The 24,704-nt window shown below is 36.4% G+C and overlaps 1 protein-coding gene across 13 annotated transcripts in view; it reads right to left on the reverse strand.

Moving 5' to 3' along the window:
• Positions 1–24,704, reverse strand: part of LOC124165240 (CLIP-associating protein 1-A) — a 383,777-nt gene that overhangs the window by 240,087 nt on the left and 118,986 nt on the right. For all 13 annotated transcript variants that reach the window (XM_046542552.1, XM_046542559.1, XM_046542558.1 and 10 more), the window contains exons 3-5: positions 18,425–18,530; positions 16,400–16,568; positions 12,142–12,324 (exon numbers count right to left, since the gene is read on the reverse strand). In XM_046542552.1, coding sequence (XP_046398508.1) covers positions 12,142–12,324; positions 16,400–16,568; positions 18,425–18,530 — 458 coding nt within the window. The remainder of the gene's footprint in view (positions 1–12,141; positions 12,325–16,399; positions 16,569–18,424; positions 18,531–24,704) is intronic.

A 24,704-nucleotide genomic window follows, 5' to 3' on the forward strand; every position in this document is an offset into this window, starting at 1 on the left:
TTATGTGTTTTTTAAAAACTCTCTCTCGTAAATCTTCTTTAATACTGATCTTGGGTACATCAATTTTCAATTTGAACAGTTCAGTGTTGTTTTTCCTTCCTTGCATCAATTTTACCTAGTATTGATATCCTGAAAATGATATAATATAAATCAGTTTTTCAACTTATAAAAATATAAAACATATTAGAAAAATATACAAGGAAAAATATAGTGGATAAGCCTGTGCACCGATACTGAACATCCCATCAACAACCATGAAAATTTTCTTAACACGTTGCGTAGGGATGGCGAGAATTCTCGCCCTTTTGTTCCCTAACGTTCCGGACAGATGACGAAGATTCTCGTCATTTAGGCGCGACAACCTAAACAATTTCAAAGCGTACAATACATTTTCAGTTATCGTTAGTACATTTTCAGTTGTTGTCCGTTATTCATTATGAATTGATGCATCATAACGTTTGATTGGGTAAAGTTATATTCTAAACATTCGCTTTTTAACCATGCTTAAACCAAAGGCATTACGCCCTAATAGGCACATATTTCCAATCTCAACACCTCCACCCAGAATCAGCATTCCTAGGAATTTGAATACCCTGGTACACAACGTGTTAAGAGATGAAAGAATAAGCCTTCATGTTTCACTTAGAGCGAAATGTAGGAAGACGCAACAGACTCTTCTAAGCCAAGGCTCATTGCTTTTGAAGTCCACTATGAAAGATTTTTTTATTCCAGAACTGCAAGCAAATTATTTATTTTTCTAAAGTCAAACATCTATAAGATTGCATTCTTTTTGCCTTAACTCTAGTTCAATGGAAGATCTTTGCTAAGGAACTCACCATTTAGAGTACTTGAGAAATATATCAAAATTATTTGCAGAATGGTTCGGAAACGAGCCATGTCTCTTAACCTTTACTTGACTGTAGGCAAAAACAATATTTAAAGCAATTTTTTCTTTTTAGGAGCTCATCTCTATATTCAGTACACAATATAAGAGACACTCATATCCCTGAGGAAGATGGGCAAAAGGAACATGGAAACGTCGGCAGTTATGCAGTTCCTGACCCAGTGGCGATCTTGACAACTCTTCACACTGTCTATTCGCAGGGAAAGCACTAAATCTTTCTTCAAACAACTAAAAGTTTTCCTCACACATGCCTTACATTCATGACCATAAAATAAAAACATATTCCTAGCACATGTACAAAAGGGTTACAAGATCTAATGCATCAGAACAATATTTTTGCCAGCCAAGTGGTAAATACAATGTGATTGTTGTCATAAAAAAAATCAAAGAGATGCCAGTGTAACGTGAAAAAATAGGAGAATTTTTCCTGCAATGCTTAAAACATGACTTTTTTGTAGTATGAGCTCTATACTCAGCCCCGAAAGATCCACGATAGCGAGGAGTTTATATATTGCTTAGGGATTCCTTCTCATTTAAGTTATTTTAATACTCCTCAAATTTTCTTTTACAGCCAGAGTTTTAACCTGGAATTCCTGCAAACCACATATAATCTCATTTCATATAATTTTCAATGTTTGCTTACTGAGATTTCAATTTTATGCCCAATATACGCAAGTCAATCCATTTGACTTCAGTACTTCAACACTCACCTATGATTCCACAGCTATCAAAAACTTTACCCACATAATTTTTTATTTATATTCCAAAGTGTATAGGAAGGACTAACCTCTCTTGATTAGAGAAGCAGTGTTTTCCTTATTATTATTTCTGGATTAATTTTAAATGGAACATAACTGAACAGTTGCTCCCTTACTACTCATCATCACAGAAATATCACAAGAAAAGCAGTCAATTACAGATGCTTTCAGAGTCCATTAGCTTCTCATGAATTATCTTTGAAATAATGCCAATGCACCCTATTACTAAAGAAAAAATTTAATCTCTATCCAGTTCCAATTCAAAGGCTAACAACAAGATCCCATTATCCAAGAAAAAACAGCCCCACAGAACCTTAATGGAGACACCAAAAAGTAAATGCGAAGAGTGGAAGAGATTTCTCTACTGAATAGTTTTTCTTTTTTAATACAACTAGGACATCTTTTACACTGTTTAAAAAAATGAGACCTATATTTTACGTTTTACTGATCATAAGATTACTTCTAAAGCTAATCATGGCAAAACTTTGAAAGCCTTATCCCTTTCACAGATAAGTTGATGACATCACAAATTCCTAATGAGTGGGTTACCACTTATGCACAACTCCTCGACTTCATCACATGGTTCATTCACGTGAGCCATTATTTTCCCTCAATGAGTGGTTTTCCCAAAATGATTTAATGGAAAAAAACTTTAATGACATCCTAAACTCCAAGAAAATTAGGCAGTAATGCCAGCATTTTTATGGCCAGCTTATAAGAGAATGGCTGATTAAGGACGACTTATTTTGCAGGAACTTATCTTACCCTTTCATTGACCAAATTCTTTTTTATTATTGCATTTTGGAACTGAGAGAATGACTCCAAGTTCAAAAAAGACAATGTTAGGCATAAAAAATTAACTTCAGCAATCAATCAGTATGAGATGAAACAAAGATATGATATTTTTACCACCATGTTTATGACCAAAATTTTTCTTAGAAGGCAATATTTTTTCTGGATAGCTCAAAGTAAGCGCCAGTCAATGAAAGCAATAGGGGGAAATCAGATGCATGTTTTTTCTGCCGACAACAATTACTCAGAGGTGCCAGTATGGGCAGGTTTGGCAGTATATTAATTTACGATTGCATTTGTTTGTAGATTGTAGGCTAGCAGAAGTTCCTGCATGTGATTTTAAAAGTATCTTTAGTTGTTTCAAATAATTGTTCTCTCCTCATCCAGCAAAAGGTTAGCCAGCACAAAAACTTGACAAAAATATACAATTACCACATACATATTTTCATGCAGTAGTTGGATGTTCACAGCAGTGTAAATTTTAAGAGCAAAAGGGCATTGAGGAAGCACACCAACATTACTTTTACACATCAAATAAACCTCTGGACATATTTTTGAATTAAACCAAAATTATATGAAAATAATTGGTAATGTCCCTATAATAGCAAAGGGATTGAGAATATGATGATGTTCAAGTATATATTGCAAAATTATAAGAAAATATGAAAAATCCAGCCACCTCACTCATAAACATATTATCACGCAGATTAAACGTATCACATTCGCGAGTTAAATCTACACTTGAGTGACTACTTTATGAACATCGAAGGCTCTTTGTGGTAGGAACAAAATTATCTAATGGAGCTGAGTAAAGACCTCTTGTGTTCACATTACTTACAAGAAAGAAGGATTTGGAATAAGTAAAAGCAGACTCTAGGAATATACCAAAGTTTAAAAGAACAGTAATACCCTACTATATAAGCAGCCACCATATGCAAGCTAAAAGTAGTGGGTGAAGATGGCTAGGATTTAAATCTCTGCATTTTAAGAGGACCTTTTGTATGAACTCTGTGCTAGGGTGCTTGCTTAATATTTTAGGGTTGGGTGAGAAGAATGTGATGGCTCTATTACATACATGCAAGACAAACCTAACTGAGGCCTGGGTGTTGATCAAACTCGTGTGTCCCGTGAGCATTGCGTTCCAAACACTGGCTATGCTATCAAAGCAAGTGATTTTTAAGTACATAGTAAAATAATAATGTTGCTTTGCATTGACTCCGTGGAAAAATGATATCACATAAAAAGGTGTGATTTCCAATCATAACTAAAGAAAATAAAATAAAACTTGATAGTTTGGAAAAACCAAAATAATTTCCACCTCGAAAAATTTATCAATGACTTCCAGAAACTGTCGTATGATTATAGATATCCAAAAATTATATTTTAAAAATATGTGGACTGCTATCACCTAAATAATGTCAATACAAGTTATTGGAGTTCGACGATACAAGGGAATAGCCAAAGTAAACTCTAGTTATGCACATCAAACAATTATTTCTACTGCATTAAAGTGGTCTTTACACATCCTGTTGTTTGAATTCAGGGAGAGAATGTTCTTCTGATAGCATTTGCTAATCCATAGTGCCCCACAAAACATTTCATGAATTCGAAAAACCATATTTATTTGACAAAATCCCCGATGTATTATAGCATTTGGGATCAATACTCATTTGACACCATGTATTTGTTACAGAAACTGTAGGCCAAACAATGTCTTTATAAGACAGAACTACAGTAAAACTTCGATTTTACGCACTTCGATTTTACATCAAGTCTCGTTTTTACGCAGCGGCACTCAAGTCCGGCCGGAAAGCATAGGGAATTGCAATGGCGAAACTTCGATTTTACATCTTTTCTTGATTTTGCGCAGTTATTCGATTTTGCGCAGCATAACCCCAGCCCCTAAGAGGTCGCTAATCTTGATTTTACGCAGTTGTCTTTCGGCTTGTTTTGAAAATCCGACTAGAGCAATATGCAGTTAGGTTATTATTTCGTCTCAATGAGTTGCAAAAATGAATACAGGAACGGTTGAAATGACATCGCGCTGTTGAGCGTGAAACTAAATACATCGCGAATCTAATCATTGCTTCCCCGTGAGCCCTCTCAGTAATATTTCAGGCTCCATTATGAACGCGAATGTCGCTCTTAGTTCAAATTCGCCGTAGAAGGATATCGAAACCTAAAACACACGGCAATCGCCGTGTATGCGTAACTACTTTTGATTAAGACATGATCACTGGAGATATTAACATTATCACCTTTCGTTTATTATTCGACTTATTGATCGATGCTGTTTATATCCAGAATTATGAGCTACGGAATATCTATCCCCAACGCACGGCTTTCTATAATTTTGCCAACGCTCTGTTTTCCGTCGCCCCAGCGAAATATAGCGGCGAAATGAGTCGTTAAAAATACTCCCGTGTCAAAATTTTGGCTTCCAAGGTGATCCAAAAAAGATAGTCGTACTTCTAGTATGGACGTAAGTCGATGGTGATTCAACACGATGGTAAAAGCAGCATGCATTGTCTCATTCCCAGGCTAACCCCACATCTGCGGGACAAATGGAGGCGAGGAAAAATTGCTTGCGCTGCGCGCTTATCAGAACCGACTCAACTTGTACCTCATTGTCAGACGGTTTAAGTTAAACATGGTTGGAACTTGAATAGCTATTAGCTCAACTCCGCTAGGTGGCAAGCGTTTTAACGGAACGGGAGTTAATGCCCTCGGAGAATAACTCGCGTCGTCAATCGTCATGTAATCATTGAAGTCAAATTCAAGACGTGAGTGATAAGGCAGTCCCTTTAAACTCAGGAATGGCTTAGTACCATTAAATCGAAATAAAAAAAGTGTCCGGTGTTGTTATCAGATATGGGAAAGCAGAAATATTACGTGAAGCTGAGTCACACGGCTTGTGAGTCGAAGGTCCCGGCGCTTAATTCGCGGAAGAATGCCGACAGAGAAGCTATTCGCGGAAGAGTCAATCTACTAATGCTAAAATTTCATGGGGAAATGCTTTTTTAATGCGTATAAATTACAAAGAAGGAAAATTTTTCAGGACTATTAGTCATTTTTTATTCATCACGGGCGGCATGACGGCAGTTGCGCGGTCATTTAAATAGCTCACTTAAAAAAAGTGATCTAAGCACCGGAAAAATCTGAATTTCCGAATATCCCGGGTCCTGTGTGCTCCGTATTATCTATGGTATGCTATTTGGAGGTAACCAACAACTGGGGTCATTAGCGCCATGAAGTAAGGGCTGGGGGGATAGGAACCCTATGTTGGCATTAGCCAGGTTGTAATGATAAGCTCAAAAGGGACCAGGACTTAACTTCCCATCTGATGGACAGAGTGGTGCACTGGAAGTGCCCTCCACATTACCCTCAAATAGGGATAGGGCCATCTCTGATAAGTCTCTGCTACTGCCAGGACTTGAACCCAGGCCCACAGGGTGTAAAGCCTTTGTGATGTACATATTAGCAAAATTTTGCTCCCTGTTAATGGGGTTAATTTGGATGACTATCCTCAGGTATCTCATTTCTTCAATCTCCAATCTTTGTCTGTCTGCTGGTGGTTAAACGGATATCCTGAAAACTGCTTTTAATGAGAATATTTTCGACAATTAGCTTCTCTGCGACCATTTAGTATCACCATTCCGAAATTTCTCCTGGGTAAAAGAAGTAATCTTAGCACCAGAAATGCTAGCAATTCAACCATGTTGTTCAACCACGGGAAAAATTGTTCAGGAATGCAACGTTGTTTCTCTAAAGGTAACACATCATCTGTAGTGTTGCTTGCGAGTAAATAAGATTATTAGGCTTCATTTTCCGAGCAATAATGAGCTAGTGTTATCCTGAAAACTATACTCCTCCTCAACACCAACTCTTGATTTTACACACTTTGATTTTACACAGTGCCCATATTTCGGTCCCTCCAACTGCGTAAAATCAAAGTTTTACTGTATAAGTTTTGCATGCTTTAACGTCTTTCAAGATGGTGTCTCAGTGAAATATGTTTTCATCCATATCAACTTAAGAGTGATATTGAATGCTTACATTAAAAAAATTATCAAGTTAATGAAAACTGACTTTAAGGAAATAAGTCTTTTGCTATCAACTTTTCGAAAATGTATCTACATATCTCGAGATCTCTATTTACTGGAAACTTTGAAATGAGGAGAAATATACGAAGGAAGAACAAATACATCATGTAAAGAATTGAATTTAGGATCAAGTGTACATCTGAGCGGAGCTGTCCCACGAGCCCTAAATTTTTAAATTCTGTACATATTTGGTTTCCCAAAATTAAAAACATTCACTAGAATTCTTTCAGATGCATTTCTGTCTCGTTTCTCGGTAAATCAAACCATTTTCTCTTAACTTAAGATGATCTCTTTTACATCTTTGACAAAATGGTGGTTCCTGCTTCGTCTTTCAATATAAAATTCCCTTGCTGAAAAGTGAAGCTATAACGTTTCACACGAGATGCCTTAATCAACCCTTGTTTTACAAAAAAACAGAATCTCATAAATATCTAGACAGCAAAATGGCATCCAGCCAATCACAATACATTGAATAGTGTGGGTTCTGCAAGGGTAGGGACCCATCAGCACCTTCCACATAAGCCCTTGTAAGATATATCATAAACATAGGAAGATTTAGTATATTCAGTGGAACTTGGTTAGTACGTTTATGAAGGGACCACGAAAAATGAACGTACTAACCAGGAAAACGTACTAACGAGGAAAGTAAATAATAGCAGTCGGGGTTATTGCAATCAGTGAAAAAGTCGTCATAATTACAATTACTATCAGTAGTTCTCATAGGATCGCCTTCCTGAACTCTTTTCACATTTAAAATCAAGAAAATGAGCGCTACCATGAAAAACAATACCATGTGAATAAAAATCGCAATTTTTCATGGACATCCCGGAGAGGATTTCATGATTACGGCGTCTATCTCCCGTGATTTATCCTATATCTATATACAGAACGAGGACGAGTGAAGCTCAGACAAGCGAAGACAAGTCATTTTTCTTTCTCACAGCGTACTCGGAGAATACAACAAAAACCCGGTGTAAGTCAACTGGTTTTTTAAACATCATAAAAGTTGGGCAAAATTATATTGACTTTCAAATTACGGCAACAGCCGTAGACATTCGCTTCTGGAATGATACCATTTCGATTGTAAAATCGATCGATATATCAACTGATGACACGCAAGATTATTAGATTACGACGTAATTACAAGAAAATTTTATATTTAACAGTTGAAATTTACTTTCAAAATTTGTCTAATGTCGTCTGCTTTCGTTCCGAGATCAAGTATTTTTAAGCTAAGCTTCGCGTGGAGATCCAGAGGATCGTCTGCTCCCGCAACAGTAGTCAAGTAAATACGCACGACGTCGAGTTTATGGAGCAGTACTGTTTTAGATAATGTGGGAATTGTCTAATACCGTTAAGACTCATTTCTTCATCATGATAACTCGTGCAATAGCAACAATTGCCCACTCATGAACTTTGTGCGCAGCAGTGGGCACTCCCAAGCTCCAAAGGCAACAGAAGGTGAGGAGCTCGGGGTGGGGAAAATTGGGGCTTCTTATTGGCTGTAGTTTTTCATAGTCAGACATTCCCAAAAAATGGCCGCATTTTATTTTTCATTACGTCACAAGAATTTAGAAATGCATTTGGATAAATTACGGTAGAAGAAAGAGATGTGGAATGAATGGAAGAATGTTAATGGCTAATAATAATAAATTAAATCATGAATTCAGACGTTTGCGACCCTTAAGAAGACACTAGAGAACGAATTGCGGGTTGCGTCACGGCAAGCAATTGAGCGTACTAACCAGGAAAGCGCAATTTTTTCAAACGTACTAACCAGATTCTTTTACCTGTATTTTGTTTGGATGGTACCGGGACCGAGGGAAATCGCCGTACTAAGGAGGAAAACGTACTAAGGAGGAACGTACTAACCAAGTTCCACTGTATTAATATTAATGACATTCATATTAAAATAAAGGGAATATTTCGTTCAGTAATTGCTGTATGCTATTTTTAATCTCAACTACGAGAGGACTGTTTGCCTGTCAGACCCTTGTGCCCTCCAGAAAAAAAATCCTGCTTCCACCCTTGGTTATAAATGTAGCAAACTCAATACTGGGAAGATGAATGTCACCCCTAGTCAAGCACCCAAGGGGACACTCGCTAGGTTAAATACAAACTTAATGTATTTGAATATGGGGATAGAAAATTTTCATATTTTTCAGTTACATTTCAGTAGTGACTCTCACAAATAGCAAAAGACAATCTGCGCCTCAATAGATTTTTTAGCCTAATTATTCTCTGAAAAAGGGGAGGATTTCTTTCAAAACGGTGGTCCTCTTTGGAGTGAAATGTGGTCTTTTAATAGAGGTATTAAATGCCATGAACTTATGGGAACTACAACCGCTTCCATAAAATACTTGCCTTCAAGAGGGGTGGTCGCTCAATTAGAGTTTTAGCTTGATTTCACTGTATTACCAAATTAATTTGGGGAGTGAAATGTTTGCTGGCTTAGATTTTGACATGGTCTGAAAAGGTGATAGCCACACTGTGCCACACACCGGACAATCCACTCAGGATCTGCATCCAATAGCATGTGATCCACATGCATTATCATTCTCTGACCTATATGAACTCTTGTCAAGCAACTACTGAACACAACACTACACAACATAAAAGTTTCCACTCATTATGCACTGCTCTATCCACCTTATGAAACATTGAACTTGCTCATTCAGGAGGAATATTCCGCATGAATGGTTGTGAAATTAAGATTAATGGCCATTGAGAAAAAACATCCCCTGAAACCAGAATCAAACTCGTAAGAACGAATGGTAATAAAATTACAAGAGAATCTAGGACCCTAAATAAGAGTATGAAAGGATTCACAACAAAAATATTGCCCACTCTTCTTGCATGGCCTTAATGTTAACCGTTGCAGTTATATTATAGCCAACTGTGGTAAATTTTGAAGGTGGTTTTCTTGAGATATTGCCTCTTTTGTTTATAAAAAATACCACTTCTACATACATCTACATCTACATAATACCCCGCAAGCCGCCTAAAAGGCGTGTGGCAGGGGGTGTTAGGACACCAGCCGTTTACAGCTATTAAAAAAAAAAAAGAAGAAGTGCTCTAACGAGGTTGGGACAAGCGTTTATTAAAGTCGTTTATTGTTCGGGGGAAAAACGAATTCTTATATCTATCCGTTCGGCTAAAAATCTCTCTTAATTTATCGCTTCTGTCGGACCTGGAAATATAGTGTGGCTCTAAGATTATGTTCTCTGTGTCGCTCTTAAATATATCCATTCTCAATTGCTCAAGCAATCTAAGCCTAGCGCGCAGCCTCCGAGTCTCCAACGGCTCCCAGCCTAATTCGCTTAACATCTGGGTAACACTGTCTGTACGCCCGTAGCGGTTTTTGACGAAACGCGCAGCCTTCCTTTGTATCTTATTCAGCTCACGGATTAAGTCTTTCTGCACTGGATCCCATACACTCGCTGCATATTCAAGGTGCGGTCGGACGAGAGCGAAATAGCACCTTTCTTTTACTTTCTCATCCGAAAATCTTCCCACAATACGCTTGACGAATCCTAATTTCTTCAGGGCTATGCCGCAAATATTCTTTATATGAGTTCCCCACGTGAGGTTCGAGGTTATTGTAACTCCCAGGTACTTCACTTCGTCTGTTGCCTTTATGTTTATGCCATCCACTGCATAAACATTGTTAGTGTTGGATGAATTCCGCAAAAAATGTACCGCCATGCATTTGCTCAGATTAAGTTCGAGTCCCCACTCTTGACTCCACAATTGAACGTTGTTTAAGTCCGATGATAGATTTCCATAGTCAGAGTGATCACTAATTTCGCGGTAGATGACAGCGTCGTCAGCAAATAAACGTATTTTACTGCTAATGCGGGAGCAGAGATCGTTAATGTATATAATGAACATCAAAGTCACCTTTAACAGAAAGGCAACAACAATGGAGGTAACCAAAAATGCATTGCCACTAACATGTCTATGTACAACACATCAAGGTAGTTTTTGCTCATACAGCACTTTCCATGACTATTTACAAAATTGCCAAAGTTGATACAACTATGTGACTTTTTAAGATTTGTGAAATAAGATTATAATTCATATTATTACAAACTTTTTTGTTAATAATTAGCAAAAATAATATGAAATTAATAAAAAATCAAGACATTTTTAAGTTTCTATCCTTATTATTATTAAAATAATAGCCATTACTGAATAGGCAAACTTTGTAATTTCCACAGATTTGTAGAATATGCGGAAAAAATTAGTAAATCTATGTAAATGAAAAAGTTTACTCATTCAATCATGAATATCCAATATTTCACCATATGAAACCTAAAGCCGTTTTTTACAAATCATAGCCATTTGTAAATTGACTTTTCCCTCATGCCTTACGCCAGCTAATCATAAATATTCTTTTTTTCAATTCCAACCATGAAAGGAATTTTGAGCTTTCTCCTTTATTGTATAATCATAGCTACATCCATACCTCATGAGGAGAGTGGATTTTCATTTAACATTAGGAGGGAGCTATTGTGAAGTGAAACCTTTTGCTATCAATATGAATTTATCCAATATTGGGTTTTAAAAGCCAAAATTGACGGGAGTGATGCCTGGACACAAAATATTAACAACATGGAAAGTGTAAATGGTAAATACCTACATCAAGTTAAATCTGGATTGCATAAATTGATCGTAGTCATTGTTATAATGAGAATAATTCGAGAAGAGTTTATGTTTTGCGTCAATAGAAAATTTATTAGGATACAAGGGTACAAACATTCAGCTTGGTCATGTTGCCTTACACAAAAGATGTAGCACTAAGAAAAAAATCATTCTCCACTTCCATATTTTGACATTTGAATCTACCTCCATTTAACTAGACCAAGCTTCAGGTTTATGCACTGACTAAGTGAAACACACCATGCATTACTATTCAAATTATCTCTATTATTTCCAACCTTCCAACCAACCAACTTCTTCCTACTCAAAATATGAATGTACACTTTTTCATAACCTACATGTAAATATCCATTCTTTACAAATGACAAAACGAATTCGTTTTGTCGTTTGTAAACTTCAACTTCCACAAAGTTGAGCCAGGAACCATCGAATGTATCCATTCTTTAGTTTTCACATGAACTAATATTTCCTTCATTTCTGCTAAAATTTCTTTCCAGCAAAATATTCTGCCTACTTGATCATAAGAATCACAATTAACCAGGCTGGAAATATTTTAACCATTGCCTATAGCACACAGTGGCACCGACTCCATGGGGCCTGAGGGAGCCCGAGCCCTCTAAAAAATTTGTTATGGATGTGAGGAAAAAATGTGTCAGGCATGCCGATTTTCCCCGGAGTGTCCAGATATCGAGATTCTAGTTATCAAGGTTTAAATGTTGATCGTATGACTCTTCTAAAATGCTTAAAAAACTTAAAACTCACTACTTATAAAATTTCCCAGGGCAAGATCCCCGGTTTGGGCTCCCCAATATATTTTTGTAAGTCAGCATCCCCTGTAGTATAGTAGCCCAAAAATAATTCAAAATAAATTACTTAACAGAATAAATAGCCAGTGGGAGAAGAAAGAATATAATTAACTTACTTGGCAGGTGGTACAGCAGCATGCTGCTTTCGTTGAAGATCCAGTCTTAAACGGTCTCCAACATGACGGTAGGTAATTACTAAGGTATTGAAGGCGGCATCACGCACTGATGAAGTCGGATCACCCAGTAGTCGAACAATATGGGGTACAACACGGGAAACTGCTATGGAATGGGCACCATACCTGAAAATATTGAAAAGTATGTTAAAACATGGATTCAAACAAAATATTAGCATGCTGTTTTCATTACATCAAAACATTTAAACCTTAAAAATGAGAACAAGAATTGAAAGCCGTCGAAAGAGAAAGAATCAAAACATCACTCAATTCACAACAATTATGCATTATATTTTGTAAATTAAGGAAAGCATTTAGGAAATATTAGCACGTTTCCCCTGAGAATGCATACCAATTAGGAATACATAATATACTGTGACTGTGACATAAATACATATATGGAGGGAGCAGAATAACCCTATGTCTCTCCATTGTGAGTGAGTTGCAATATATATCAACATTGTTTCATATGAAATGTCATGAATCTGTTTCCAAATAAATTTTGTAAATTCCACTTAAAAACTTTATTGACTACACTACATGATGCATTTCAATGCTGTCGGATCATTCTCAAGTTTTCACGCTTTCAAATGATGTAAAAGTATCAAAACAAACAATGAATAAAGTTTTTATGTGGAACCTGCAAAATCTCTTTCAATTATTATATTTCACCACATTCATAGTACATATTACCCATTCCAAAGGGATACTATGAACTCTTTTAACTGTCACAGAAAAGGGCATATAATCACAACTGAATGATTAAACTTACAAAGTACAATATGTAGGTTATACAATGGAATACTTATTTGAAGATAATCTCGACAGATGCAGACGATGCTCAACAGCCAATAGTTGAGAATTACCACACACATATACACCGACAGCATGACCACCAAAATAAGTTCTTAAGTGTTAAAATTTGAAGTGGAACCAGATAAATGAAACATGAGATAAATGATAGCATATCTTGTGAGAAGGATCGAAAAAAACTTAACATCCAGCCTTCTTATCAAAAGAATTAGGGTGACTCCTGTAAAAGTTATCACCGTGGCTAGTCCTGGTATACTTACAACTAGAATTAGGAAAATGATAGCTAACATCTTATGATTGTTGCGTAATGAGATAAAACATAATTACTTCTTTGCATGCATTCTTCCCCATGCAACGAAGCATGTGATGTTCCTATTCCAAAATCAGGTCTGAAAAGTGATGGCTCAGTCATCCCATTTATTACTTCCTGGACCTTACAATTTGCATATGGTTTTGTAAGAAGATCATCTGAAACCAACTCAAGTTCCTTATCCCTCTCAGTTTCTCCACTTATCAATAAGACTTGCGTATGCTTTGACCTTACCAAAAAAAACTTGTGCAGAACACAAGTGAATCAATAGCAAAAAAGTTGAACTTATAGCCATCTTTCTTGACTTTTCAAGCCCTTGGACTCAACTAAGCCATTGATTCCATATCTATGGTACTTTTTTTCTGTCAATTGTACAGTTTCCTAAATAGCTTGACCCAGTGAGCTACACTGCCAGGCTAATGCATAGCCTGCTTTAATAAAAACCTATACAATTTCAGCACCAATTTTCTCACCAAACATCTGAACACCTCATCCTCCCCTGCACAAATCAGAGGAAAATTTTCAAAAAATTAATAACATTTATTTTTTTTTTCCTTCAGAATACCATTTCCAAGACTTCAGAATGGACAGTCTCTAGCAGCATGAGTAAAAGTCATGCATTTCGCACATTCATGCATTGATTTTAACTCCATACACCTTTTAGTCCTTTTTGCTTGCTTCACAGATATCACCGACACAAAGCTCTGCAGTAATACTTCACGTACGTGTTCTCCCTCTGCTAACAAATTGATTCTCCATAATGGTCAACATCAGTTGCCAAAATCTAGTCACCCCTAACATTATTTTTAATATTTTCTCCCCTAAAACTGAGAAATACAGATGCCAAAATTGATTTAATGCATCCATAGGTATTATAATTTCACCATCTCCAACAAAACATTTCAATACTAAATAAGACAACAACTGATTTTATCTCACTCATCACTCCACTTGCCCACAAGTATATACATAATCACCATTTCTATCTCTGCACCTTAATATGTATATCCTTGCCCTGCTGAAAAGCACCCTTTTCTTTGCCCCAAAAAAGTTCACTGACTAGGACTCACTCATTTCCATTGGACAAAAAATATAAAATATGTTACCTTAAAATATACATTAGCATATAGTTTTCATGGTGGTTTGTTGTTTTGATAGCATTGAGCTTTTTTGAAGTAAACATATGGCATTTACGAATCCTTTAAGAACAATTCAAATCTGGAATATTGCCCTATTTGTAACTTGCTGTATATTTTCTTAAAAATAAAATTATAAGGATACTTCCAAACGGAGATTGTATCACTTAATAGAGCTTTATAGAAATGTTTTTCATATGTAATAGATAGGTAATTAGCATATTTATTAGTAGTCAGAAACTGAATTGATAAGATACATGCACGGTGCCAGTTACATCTCAAACAAAAGATTAGTTTAACTTTCCAAAGCAGCAGGAAAACTATGTGAAACAGGCAGAGCATTGAGCTGCTACAAATGAAATTACATACATCATTTGATGTAATGTAAAATGATACAGAGAGGCCCTGAAGACCTTTGGAATGGTTTGAAAGGAAAAGAGATTCTGCAATGCTACATCAAGAAGGAGCACCGTAGGCAAGTAACCAAGGGTCTGGCAGTTAACATGTAATTGCAGATAAAGGGACAAAAGATAGTTTCCAATATTGTTGGTAGCATAATAATGAGTAAGACAAGTGCACAAATTAAGAAGTAAATTCCTTTGAATAAAGGTTGATGACATGAGTAAACCCGTGTTACAATCTTCGTATTCCTGGTTTGACCTCTTAGCCAATAGACATACAAGGTAGAGCTCACAGCTAACTGTAGATTCATTGTGGATTCAATAAAGGTTTACACAATAAATTCAGATGAGAAATCATCGCGAATGCGAGAAACTAACTTCATAGATATTTCTCTTTTTTTTCAATTCAGCATGAATATTGGAGGAGCTCTGGCCCCATGAAGAAAAATTATGAACATTTGTTCTCAAAATAGGCACTACCACTATTCCTGGAACTCAGGGTTAGGAAACAAAGAAGGAAGTGACAAGAGTGCAAGGAGGGCAGGGTCATCACTGAACAATATCATAAGAGGCCGCAGTATGGCTATGCTCAATCAGTGCATTGTCTACAAAGGCAACAATCAGAATTACACAGTGGTTGGCCAATGCACAAAGGTTCATAGAACTAAAGGACTAAACATAACTTGAAAAACACCTGGAAACACTGATACAGAACAACTAGATATTTCATTCACAGGAATGAATAAGAGAGCAATTCAGTATTATAGAACAATTAAGACATTGGAACATTGAAAGAATAAAGTGTTTGAAGACTGGGTATGAATTGGTTGTAAATGCAAAAAAAAAAGAAAATTCCGACATTAAATAGTATGTCAGTAAAATGCACAAACAAACTCATTTAAACCAAACATCTAGATGAAACCTAACCAAATTGAAACATATACGATTAAATAAGAATTATCTGAAAATTTTCTATAACTTGGAATATGCTTTCAAAGTCTGTTTCACACCCTAGAACTACCACAAATGTAAAACTAAATATTTTAGAGTGCAATTTTTACAAGTATAAAACAGAGTTTGATTTAAATTTATAGTATGAAATAAATCACTGAGTAATGAAAGTTTTCGTGGAAAATTACTAATTGTAAGTGGTTTACTTCACACTATAGATATGTGGTTCCCCCAAGCAAAGCCTGAATACTTTATATATATTGATTTAAATTATTAATATGTATTGATTTTTGAGAAGGATAAACAATATTTACAATAACATAAACAAGCTTCTGAAAGGCAGGTCATGGATGATTGCTATGCTAGGCTTTCAACTTAATTCCTGATATTAAACAGCATAAAAAAATCAGAAAAGGTGGAACATTAGGATGGAATAGGAATAAATGCATTGAAAAATGAGCTCTCAAATTGTGAATTAAAAATATTATATGAGGAATTTCCTCAATTGAATTGAAAAAACTTCATAACACTGTTATTAAATTGCAAAATAAAGAAATCACAACAGCATGCATTACAACGAAATTACTTACTCATCTAAAGTATTTTGAAGGCATATCATGGCTTCTTCTCTAACTTTCCCATTTTTATGTGTAAAACAAGGCATGAGGCGATCGAACGTTTGCTGAGGGGTTAGCACACAATCCATTACCCGTAAAATCAGATGCTGTGACTTATCTCTCACTTGGTCTTTGCTATCACCTATAAAAATAAAGGAAAAACAAAATAAGTTTCAATTAGACATACACAGGGTTATTGGGACGGTGGAAGGCATAGCTAGGACTGCTTGTGAAGTGACTGAAGAGATCCGATATAGAGTTATGTGGAGAGGGATGAATAGTGGGAGCCTGAATGTTGCGATGAGTGATAAGAAAGTAAGTAGTACGATGATAGGAAGACAATATAAAATGGTATTTAAGTGCACCTGCACTAATCAATGGGACAGAGGCATGGCCAGTGACAAATGCCCAAGAAAGAAAGATGAAAAGAGTAGAGACAAGGATGTTAAGGTGAATGCACGGATGGATGAAGAAAGATAACATTAGAAATGACTACATCAGATAGAGATGGGCAAGGTGGGACTGCGTGGAGAGAAGATACAGAAGAGCAAACTGACGTAGTGTGGAAAGTGAGGTAGAAAGGAGAAGTGACAAGTAAGTTGTGTAAAGAAAGGAAAAGTTGGATATTAACAACGAGATAAGGCCTTAAAATAAGCATTTGAAATGCAAATTTTGAAATACCCAATTTCAGTCACATTTACAACAACACACAATCAAATGCTTACAAGGAAAACCAATTGAAATAATTCTGTTCATTGTTAACTCACCCCTCCAGGCTCAGGAGGAAAGGCAAAGTGGTGGGGGACAAGGAGGAGAAAGGCTATAATCACAAGGAAGCCTTGGACTCAGACGACAAGTTTTACAAAAGGAAACAGCAACCTCGTTTAGTAATTCATTTACAACAAATTTAATGTGGGAACAAAAGCATAAACACAATATCTCAATACTGAATAAATGATAGATCAGTGATGAATTTCACAAAACATAAAAATTGGATCAACATGAAAGACACTGAGAAGTGTGTTCTTAGTTTTCATGTATTCTTGATAAAAATAAATACCATACTGTCATAAGCATTTGAACAATTTATCTCAGAGGTTAATTAATAAGAAATGGATGCCTATCAATTTCGCTATTAGCAAAGACCACCCAGGGATAAAAGGGATAGCTTCCTTTTAGAGGAGTAACTTTCTCCTTACCGCACAAATTTATTGTGAAACACAAAGATTGAATTAAAAGTAGTAAGCTGATGCCATCTGTAAGAATTTGCTAACTATACATAACAGGATATTGCAGTTCAAATTTCACATAGGTAAGTCAGACCAAAATCTGGATGTTTACATATTCATGCAATATACTATACAATACAATTTTTTTCACGTCACGGGGTGTATGTGTAAAAGACTTCAAAGGAACCATATCATAAAAATGCAGTTTTTAATGACAAAAAACTCGAATACATTATAGAATAACACAGATGGACTAATAACAATTAAAGATTCGAACCTAATCTTACAGTAAACTAATTGCAAATAATTGCTGAGTAAGAATTAAAAAACACCATTAACACACAAAAAGAGTAGGCAAATAGCAACATGATGTAAAGAAACAGGCATTATCAGTAATATTTAAAATAATTCTGATATTGCTGTCAAAACTGAAATGAGAAAAATGGGTTGTATTCTTTTTGTAAACATTTAGGATTTTAAATCCAGTCAATTGAAGTTTTCAGTCCAGAAGTAGATAGTAGCCACTTTTCCCTGAGACAATCCACAAACGCAATTAAAAGTGGAAAAAATAATGTGGCAAAAATTTCACATTCAAAAATCTCAAACAATTTTTACTCTGTAACTGACAAGCAGATCTATATTTCATTTTGCTAATACAAAGAAATTAAAAAATAAAAATATTTTCATTACCTGAAAATTTTATGTCTTTTCATCATGCAGATACATATAACTTATTGCTTTATGACATGCACTGACAAAATTAACTTACCTAATCTGTCAGCTATGAGGGGCAACACGGTAGGTATGTATGGTTTAAAGTCATGCCTCATTTTTTCCACTAGGAACCCAATTGCTTCCAAACCATTTTGGACAACCTAAATCCAGAGAAGAAGAAATAAGTTTAGGATCGTCAAAATCTCAAAATTTATATTGAAGAACAACACATTTTACAATTGTAGATATATATTACCTCATGCAATCTAGGAAAACAATTGCCAAAATTATATAAATAACATTTGGTAGATATTAATTGTAACTTCAGAGATGGAATAATTTCTCAAACTGATAAATTCCAAAGAAATGTTATTCATGTACGAGCCACACAAATCAGGCCACTCATCAAAAATTTGCTTATCTTTCAAGCAAATCAGTCACAAATTACAGTATCATTTAATACAAAGTTTACATCATCACTCACAACAGACATTTTGGGAAATATTTGATTCATTATAATTGAACTCATCACTTCTTATAAACATGTGCAATAAATCTGGTTTAAAGTTGAACCCACTTCCAATGAGATGTAAGAGAAGATGATTTTGTGATAGGAGCTATGATTATTGCATCCTATAAGTCCCATTATTATTGAATCCATTTATCACATTTTTACACTTGCTTGACTAACAACTGCGTAGAACTTAAAATGAGAAACAGAACCATAACGATAGGTAAAAAAATAAGGAAGGAAAAACTAACATGAAATGGGTTCTCCGAATTTAGTAGCACTATAACAGATAAGTAGAGCTGTTTATGCGAGATGCCAATTAAGTGAGGTTTTCCATAGAAAAGATAACCCGAAAGGATTTTCGGTTGACTCTAGAATATCACTTCATTTAAAGGATATTAAAACAAATGAACAATAATGGTATAAAATAAAGGGCTGATTTCATACACGAAGCAGTATAGACCTCAAAATATGTCACCTACATTCACAGTGTGAGTCATTAGCGGTTCCAGAGTGACTAAATTTCCCAAAATTACACGACTTCTTTGAGTAATCTCGCGCTACTCAGCGACCACCGGCAACACTCGTTCACTGGATGGCTAAATAATTCCAAATACTTACTTCAGAAATTTACGCACACAATACCGAGAAAAGAAAGTGCTTACAAATGACAAGAGAGTATAACCGAAAGAACACTCAGACTCACAAGTAATAATTTATATTTTCAAAGAATCCAAATGCAACTCCCTGGTTTTCACTACGAAAACCGCGTAAACAGTAACCCATGACATCTTTCGGGAGAAATTGTAATTTCTACGACAAGAGTTCTTCGAAATCTTGATTTCCGGCAACTGCCACACAAATATTCCTCTTAAATGTTTTGACGATGGATGAATAATTAAGACATACGCACTTTTTTTTTTAATTTATGACAACACGAATTGAAAAATGAATAGGGAAACGAATTGAAATCCCCACTTACTTACTTATCTTTATAAAACAACCATCTCTTCAGCACAAACCCTTTATGATGGACTTTATAAAGAAAACGCATTTACAATTTTTCCTTGAAAAATATGGCTGTAACTAGCAGCTCTTAGAATAGTTATCAACATGAAATTAGATGTCAACGACAAAACATCGAAACTGAACATAGAAGGGTTCGCTAGACACAGAAGGTCACAACTCCCGACGACGTACTTCCATTGAATTTAGCTACAAGACGTAAAAGGCAAGAGGAAATGACACTATAATTCGCTAGTGGGGGAGGTTCTCTTTCCGCATAATGGGCACGAAACAGAGTGCACACTGAGTGGAAAACAGTATCTGGCCGTGGCCTGAACTCATTGATAATAAGAAAACATGAAGGCGACACCTTGCAAAGCATGAACGGAACAGTCGGGAGAGCGGGGATGAATGACCAGGTGGCACAAATATTTGGAGGGATCTGGATCAGCGGCAGAGATATTAAAAACCTGAGCAGCGAAAGGGGTTTAACAGCTTAAATAAATAAATAAATGTGGATATCCTAATTTAGAACCACCCATAAGACTCATTACACCAACAACAATCAACGGTATCGTGGGAAGACCAAACATGAACACGACCTACAATCCATGGAAACTAGAGTGAGAAAGAAATTATGTTCAACCCCTATAAAATGGATGCCCATTAGACCCACGCCCTCATTATTATTAACACCATCATAGCAAAAAAAAGCTCTCACCAAAATGATGTGAGGGTAGTGACGTAGACACTACGTAGCTCGGAGTCATTCACTATCTCTAAGTTTATTTTAACATTATACACTTTACTTCATTCAACGGTACAATTTTCCTCTAACAAAATATAACTCCGAAAAAAAAAAACAAATTATCATGAGTCGGTACATATTGAAACATAAACTTCATCAAAAAATTTGTTGGAGTACAATTCATCCTCCAAACGTAATTACAACTCGTACAAATACTCAAAATATTAAAATAAATAGCCAAAACTAGCACACAGCCATAGTGAATGATTCTGCGTAATAATGATGGCAGAAGTGCAGTTAACTCTTAAAATTAATAATAGTATCACAAAATATTTCACTAATCGCACGCTTTAGGGTACGAAGACGTATGTTCAAAATTAATGATCTGATGAAACATTATTAAAACCCGTCAGGATCTTTTTTATGAATGAAAAATGTGCAATCGGGAGAGGTACGCTACGCTACTAAATAGGTTGTCCGACTGTTTTGGAAGGGATGTGGACAGCAATTTGTTGTAACAGATAGGAAGAGTTAATGCAGTAGTGTATTCGATTCCATGAAGTCACGCCTAAGAAACCGAATTCGTTACCTATTGCTTCACAGAGAAACAACATGCAATATAATCCAAAAGTTTGGTATAATTTATGCGCAGGAAAAAAATGCATTTGAATTAATATAATAGCAAACACAGAACCTCCGTCTCGGATTCCAGGTAATGGAAAGAAACGATTCTCGCCCGCGCCCATTATCTTTGAAAGAAAGAAAGTTCTGAATTTTGCTTCACGATCTGCATTCGCCAAAATTCGAATGTGATGAAGGCGTGCCAGCAGGAAAAAATAATCCCACCTTGTAAAAAGGAAGTGCATGCATGCAATGGAAGAGACTTTGCTGTCTAAGGAAACTTTTATTTCGGGCACATGTTCGATTATTTTTTCAAAGAACCAAAAAATATTTCAGAATAACGCACCCCCACTACAATGTCAAGGAGAGAAGGCAAAAGAATTGCATGGCCGGACAAGTTTCAAAAGTAGTTAAATTGAGAAGATTGCAAAATCGTTAAGAGCAAATTGGTTAGAGAATGATCCTCTAGATCTTTGGTGCTGAAACAAGAGGAAAAAAAGACAACTCAGAGTGACTGAAAACATAAATACATCTCTCCCGCAACAAAACCAATGAGGGGAAAACACATGAATAAAACGTTTCAGACATAATTCGTCAAAACCCCACATCTATTTCCTTTTTCTCGTCCTCTTTCTCATGTTCCCCCGATCCATACACTTCCCGCAAGAAATGCTCTCTGGTGTTATTACTTCCAAGAATGTATCCTGATGGGTTAGGCAAAAGACAATGCTGAGTGTGACAGCCCACAATTTCCCTGCAGCATTATAATATCTCCCCGTGTCTCAACGCCAGCAAGATCGTACCTCCCGCGGGTACTGTTAAGCTACGCTACCGTGGGCTGGAAACCTCTTGGTAGTCCGTCACACGGCTGGCACAGTAGCAACAAACGAGTCCACTGGCATCTAACCTTCCCCTGTAGACTCAACAGTTCGGGGATCGCCCCATGAATTTTTACGCTTCCGCGAGAGGAGTGAGTCAAGCAAGCATTCGCTGAAAACATAAAAGACTCGTGGGATTCCGCGGGTGCGGGAAGAGAGCATGCAAAATGTACGCGGGCCAAAGGCCGGGGTCATCGGGACGAATGTGCAGCGGTGCGGGCCAGGATCCTCCCTCAGCCCTTCTCCCCTCTCGAGGCAACTCAACTCGTGTCCCGCTAACACCACCTCGGAATCTACGCCTCCCTCCCCGCCATTCAAAATGCATAACGGTGTCCATTACGCTCCTTGCTACATAAAAGATGAGAAATGCTATGCAGCCTTCCCAAGGGCTATTCGGGCTCAATGAAGACGGGGAGAAACTGCGAGAAGAAGACGTCTGAATGGTCAGACTCGAGATTGAATTTCCTCGAGAAAATTCCAATTCGTTTGGAGAGAGGAGAGCATTCCAATGCGCTTATTTTCGATTGCCGCAAAGTCGTCGACCACTGGAGTAGAAAAATAAGTTGCTACATAAATAGATCTATGTAAAAAATTAAATAAGCCCAGCTGAAAGCAAATATCAACGCAAAGAGAACGCAAGTAAGTTTTCCATTACATAGGATCGACCTTCGAAATTCCCCAGAGTTAAGCATTTTTCCCTCCATCAGTTTCAATGCTGACATGGATAATTTAGTTCACTATTTGTTTACAACAGCTTCAGAGTTTTACGAATCATAACATCTTATAGCCACGTTCCCTTCTATGGAAATTAATAATTATTCCCACGCTATTCTAATTAAACATGCTACAGCGAAAAAACCAAACATTTGATACATATATTTGATGATCGAGCCCATCGGTAGAGACCTTACTACATATTTTAATAGTTAGTACTCTCAAACATTAATTTATGGGAATCAAGCTGCAGAAGAAAATTATTCGGTACTGTAATACGGACGCCAATGACCTTAGGATCATGATTTGGATGGATAGGTTTCATTGAAGCTAAATTACGAAAAAAGAGGCAGTCAATCGATTTTACGCAGCAACTAGGGAATGGAAATCATACCGCTCATCTAACGCATATAATTCGTACGTGTATAACCCAAAAAAAAACAGGTTTTGCCCCAAATTCCCAAAAATAAAACGGTTCACGAACAAAAATACAGACAGCCCAACTCATTTCACCCGATGAAAAGATAAGATACAATCTCATTCAGCTTTTATCACCAGACACTAAAATATTACCAGGACTCGTTAGGGTCCTACTTTTTCCCCAAGGGAAAACAACAAAGATGCCAGGAATACAACCAAATACAATGTAATTTTGTTATTACCGCATATTATACTCTGCCATTCCCAATCCGAAATTCATTTTTTGCGAGAGGATAACATTAAAAAATGAACGCAGGAGGTTTTAATTAAGGAGCGATTTCCTCCCGGATTAGGAGAGGACAAAGAGGATTAAATGTTACTTACTGATGGCGAAATTTCCCTCCCGCTGAGAGGCGATCACCCAACGGAGAGAACTATTGTCCACGCGTTACGGTGGAGGAAATTGCCTCTCAAATAAGAATTATTTTATTTTTCACAGGGTATTCGCATTCACAGACATTCGTAAAAAAGGAAGATCTGACAAAATATATCTACGTATATCAAATCAATAATCAATAAATTTTTAAAATCCGCAATCAAACTTCTCCACTGATACTTTAATTATTGATAGCAATAATTACTGCATGCTTGACTTTATAAAACCTGTCAATTATAGCGCACGATCAGAAAACAGAAATTCCAACTTAAAATGATAAGGGATATGATTAAAAATCCTCTGATCTGTAAAAGAATCAAAGGCATTCAGTTCCCCAAGGGCAGTGGACACCAAAGAACCACAAAATATTCTGAGCCCCCTCTACAAAATAGAGTTCATGTTAACTAATACATTACTAAATTACAATAAACTCCAGATTATCATATGCAAAAGAAATTACAGCCTGTACCTCGCTCGTAGTGTCGCATTGGGTGGCATAAATTATGAAACAAGGGCATGAAAAATAATGAGGACTCCATGGAGATTCAAAAAGTTGCCTTGTTACTCCAATTTTTGCTTCAGTAATTAATCACTGTCGAGTACCGTGGAGATGATGAAAATCCACGCAAGTGAAAATAAAGCCCGAGAATGATCGACACACGGAGAACTGACCTCTTGTGCTAATGAAACGCCTCAAATGTGCCACAGGGTTTCTTGCAAAATTAAATGGAGTTCGGTGATACTAAGTGGAATACCATACAAGGAAAATGCTAAAAATATACAGGAAAAAGTTGGGAAAATTATCGTATGGATTATCACTGAAAATGTTTCTTCAATTCATTCATCGAATTCATCAGTTGAAAATGCAACAATAGGATAATCACCTGTAGGGAACATGACCGCCCTGCGGAAGTTCATAATTTGAAAAAGCAAAATTTCAGGCACAATATTACGTGACAGTTTGACATGAGTACAGAAATTGGTTCATTACACTAGAGATCA

Source organism: Ischnura elegans, chromosome 9, assembly GCF_921293095.1.
Source record: "Ischnura elegans chromosome 9, ioIscEleg1.1, whole genome shotgun sequence".
NCBI lineage: Eukaryota > Metazoa > Arthropoda > Insecta > Odonata > Coenagrionidae > Ischnura > Ischnura elegans.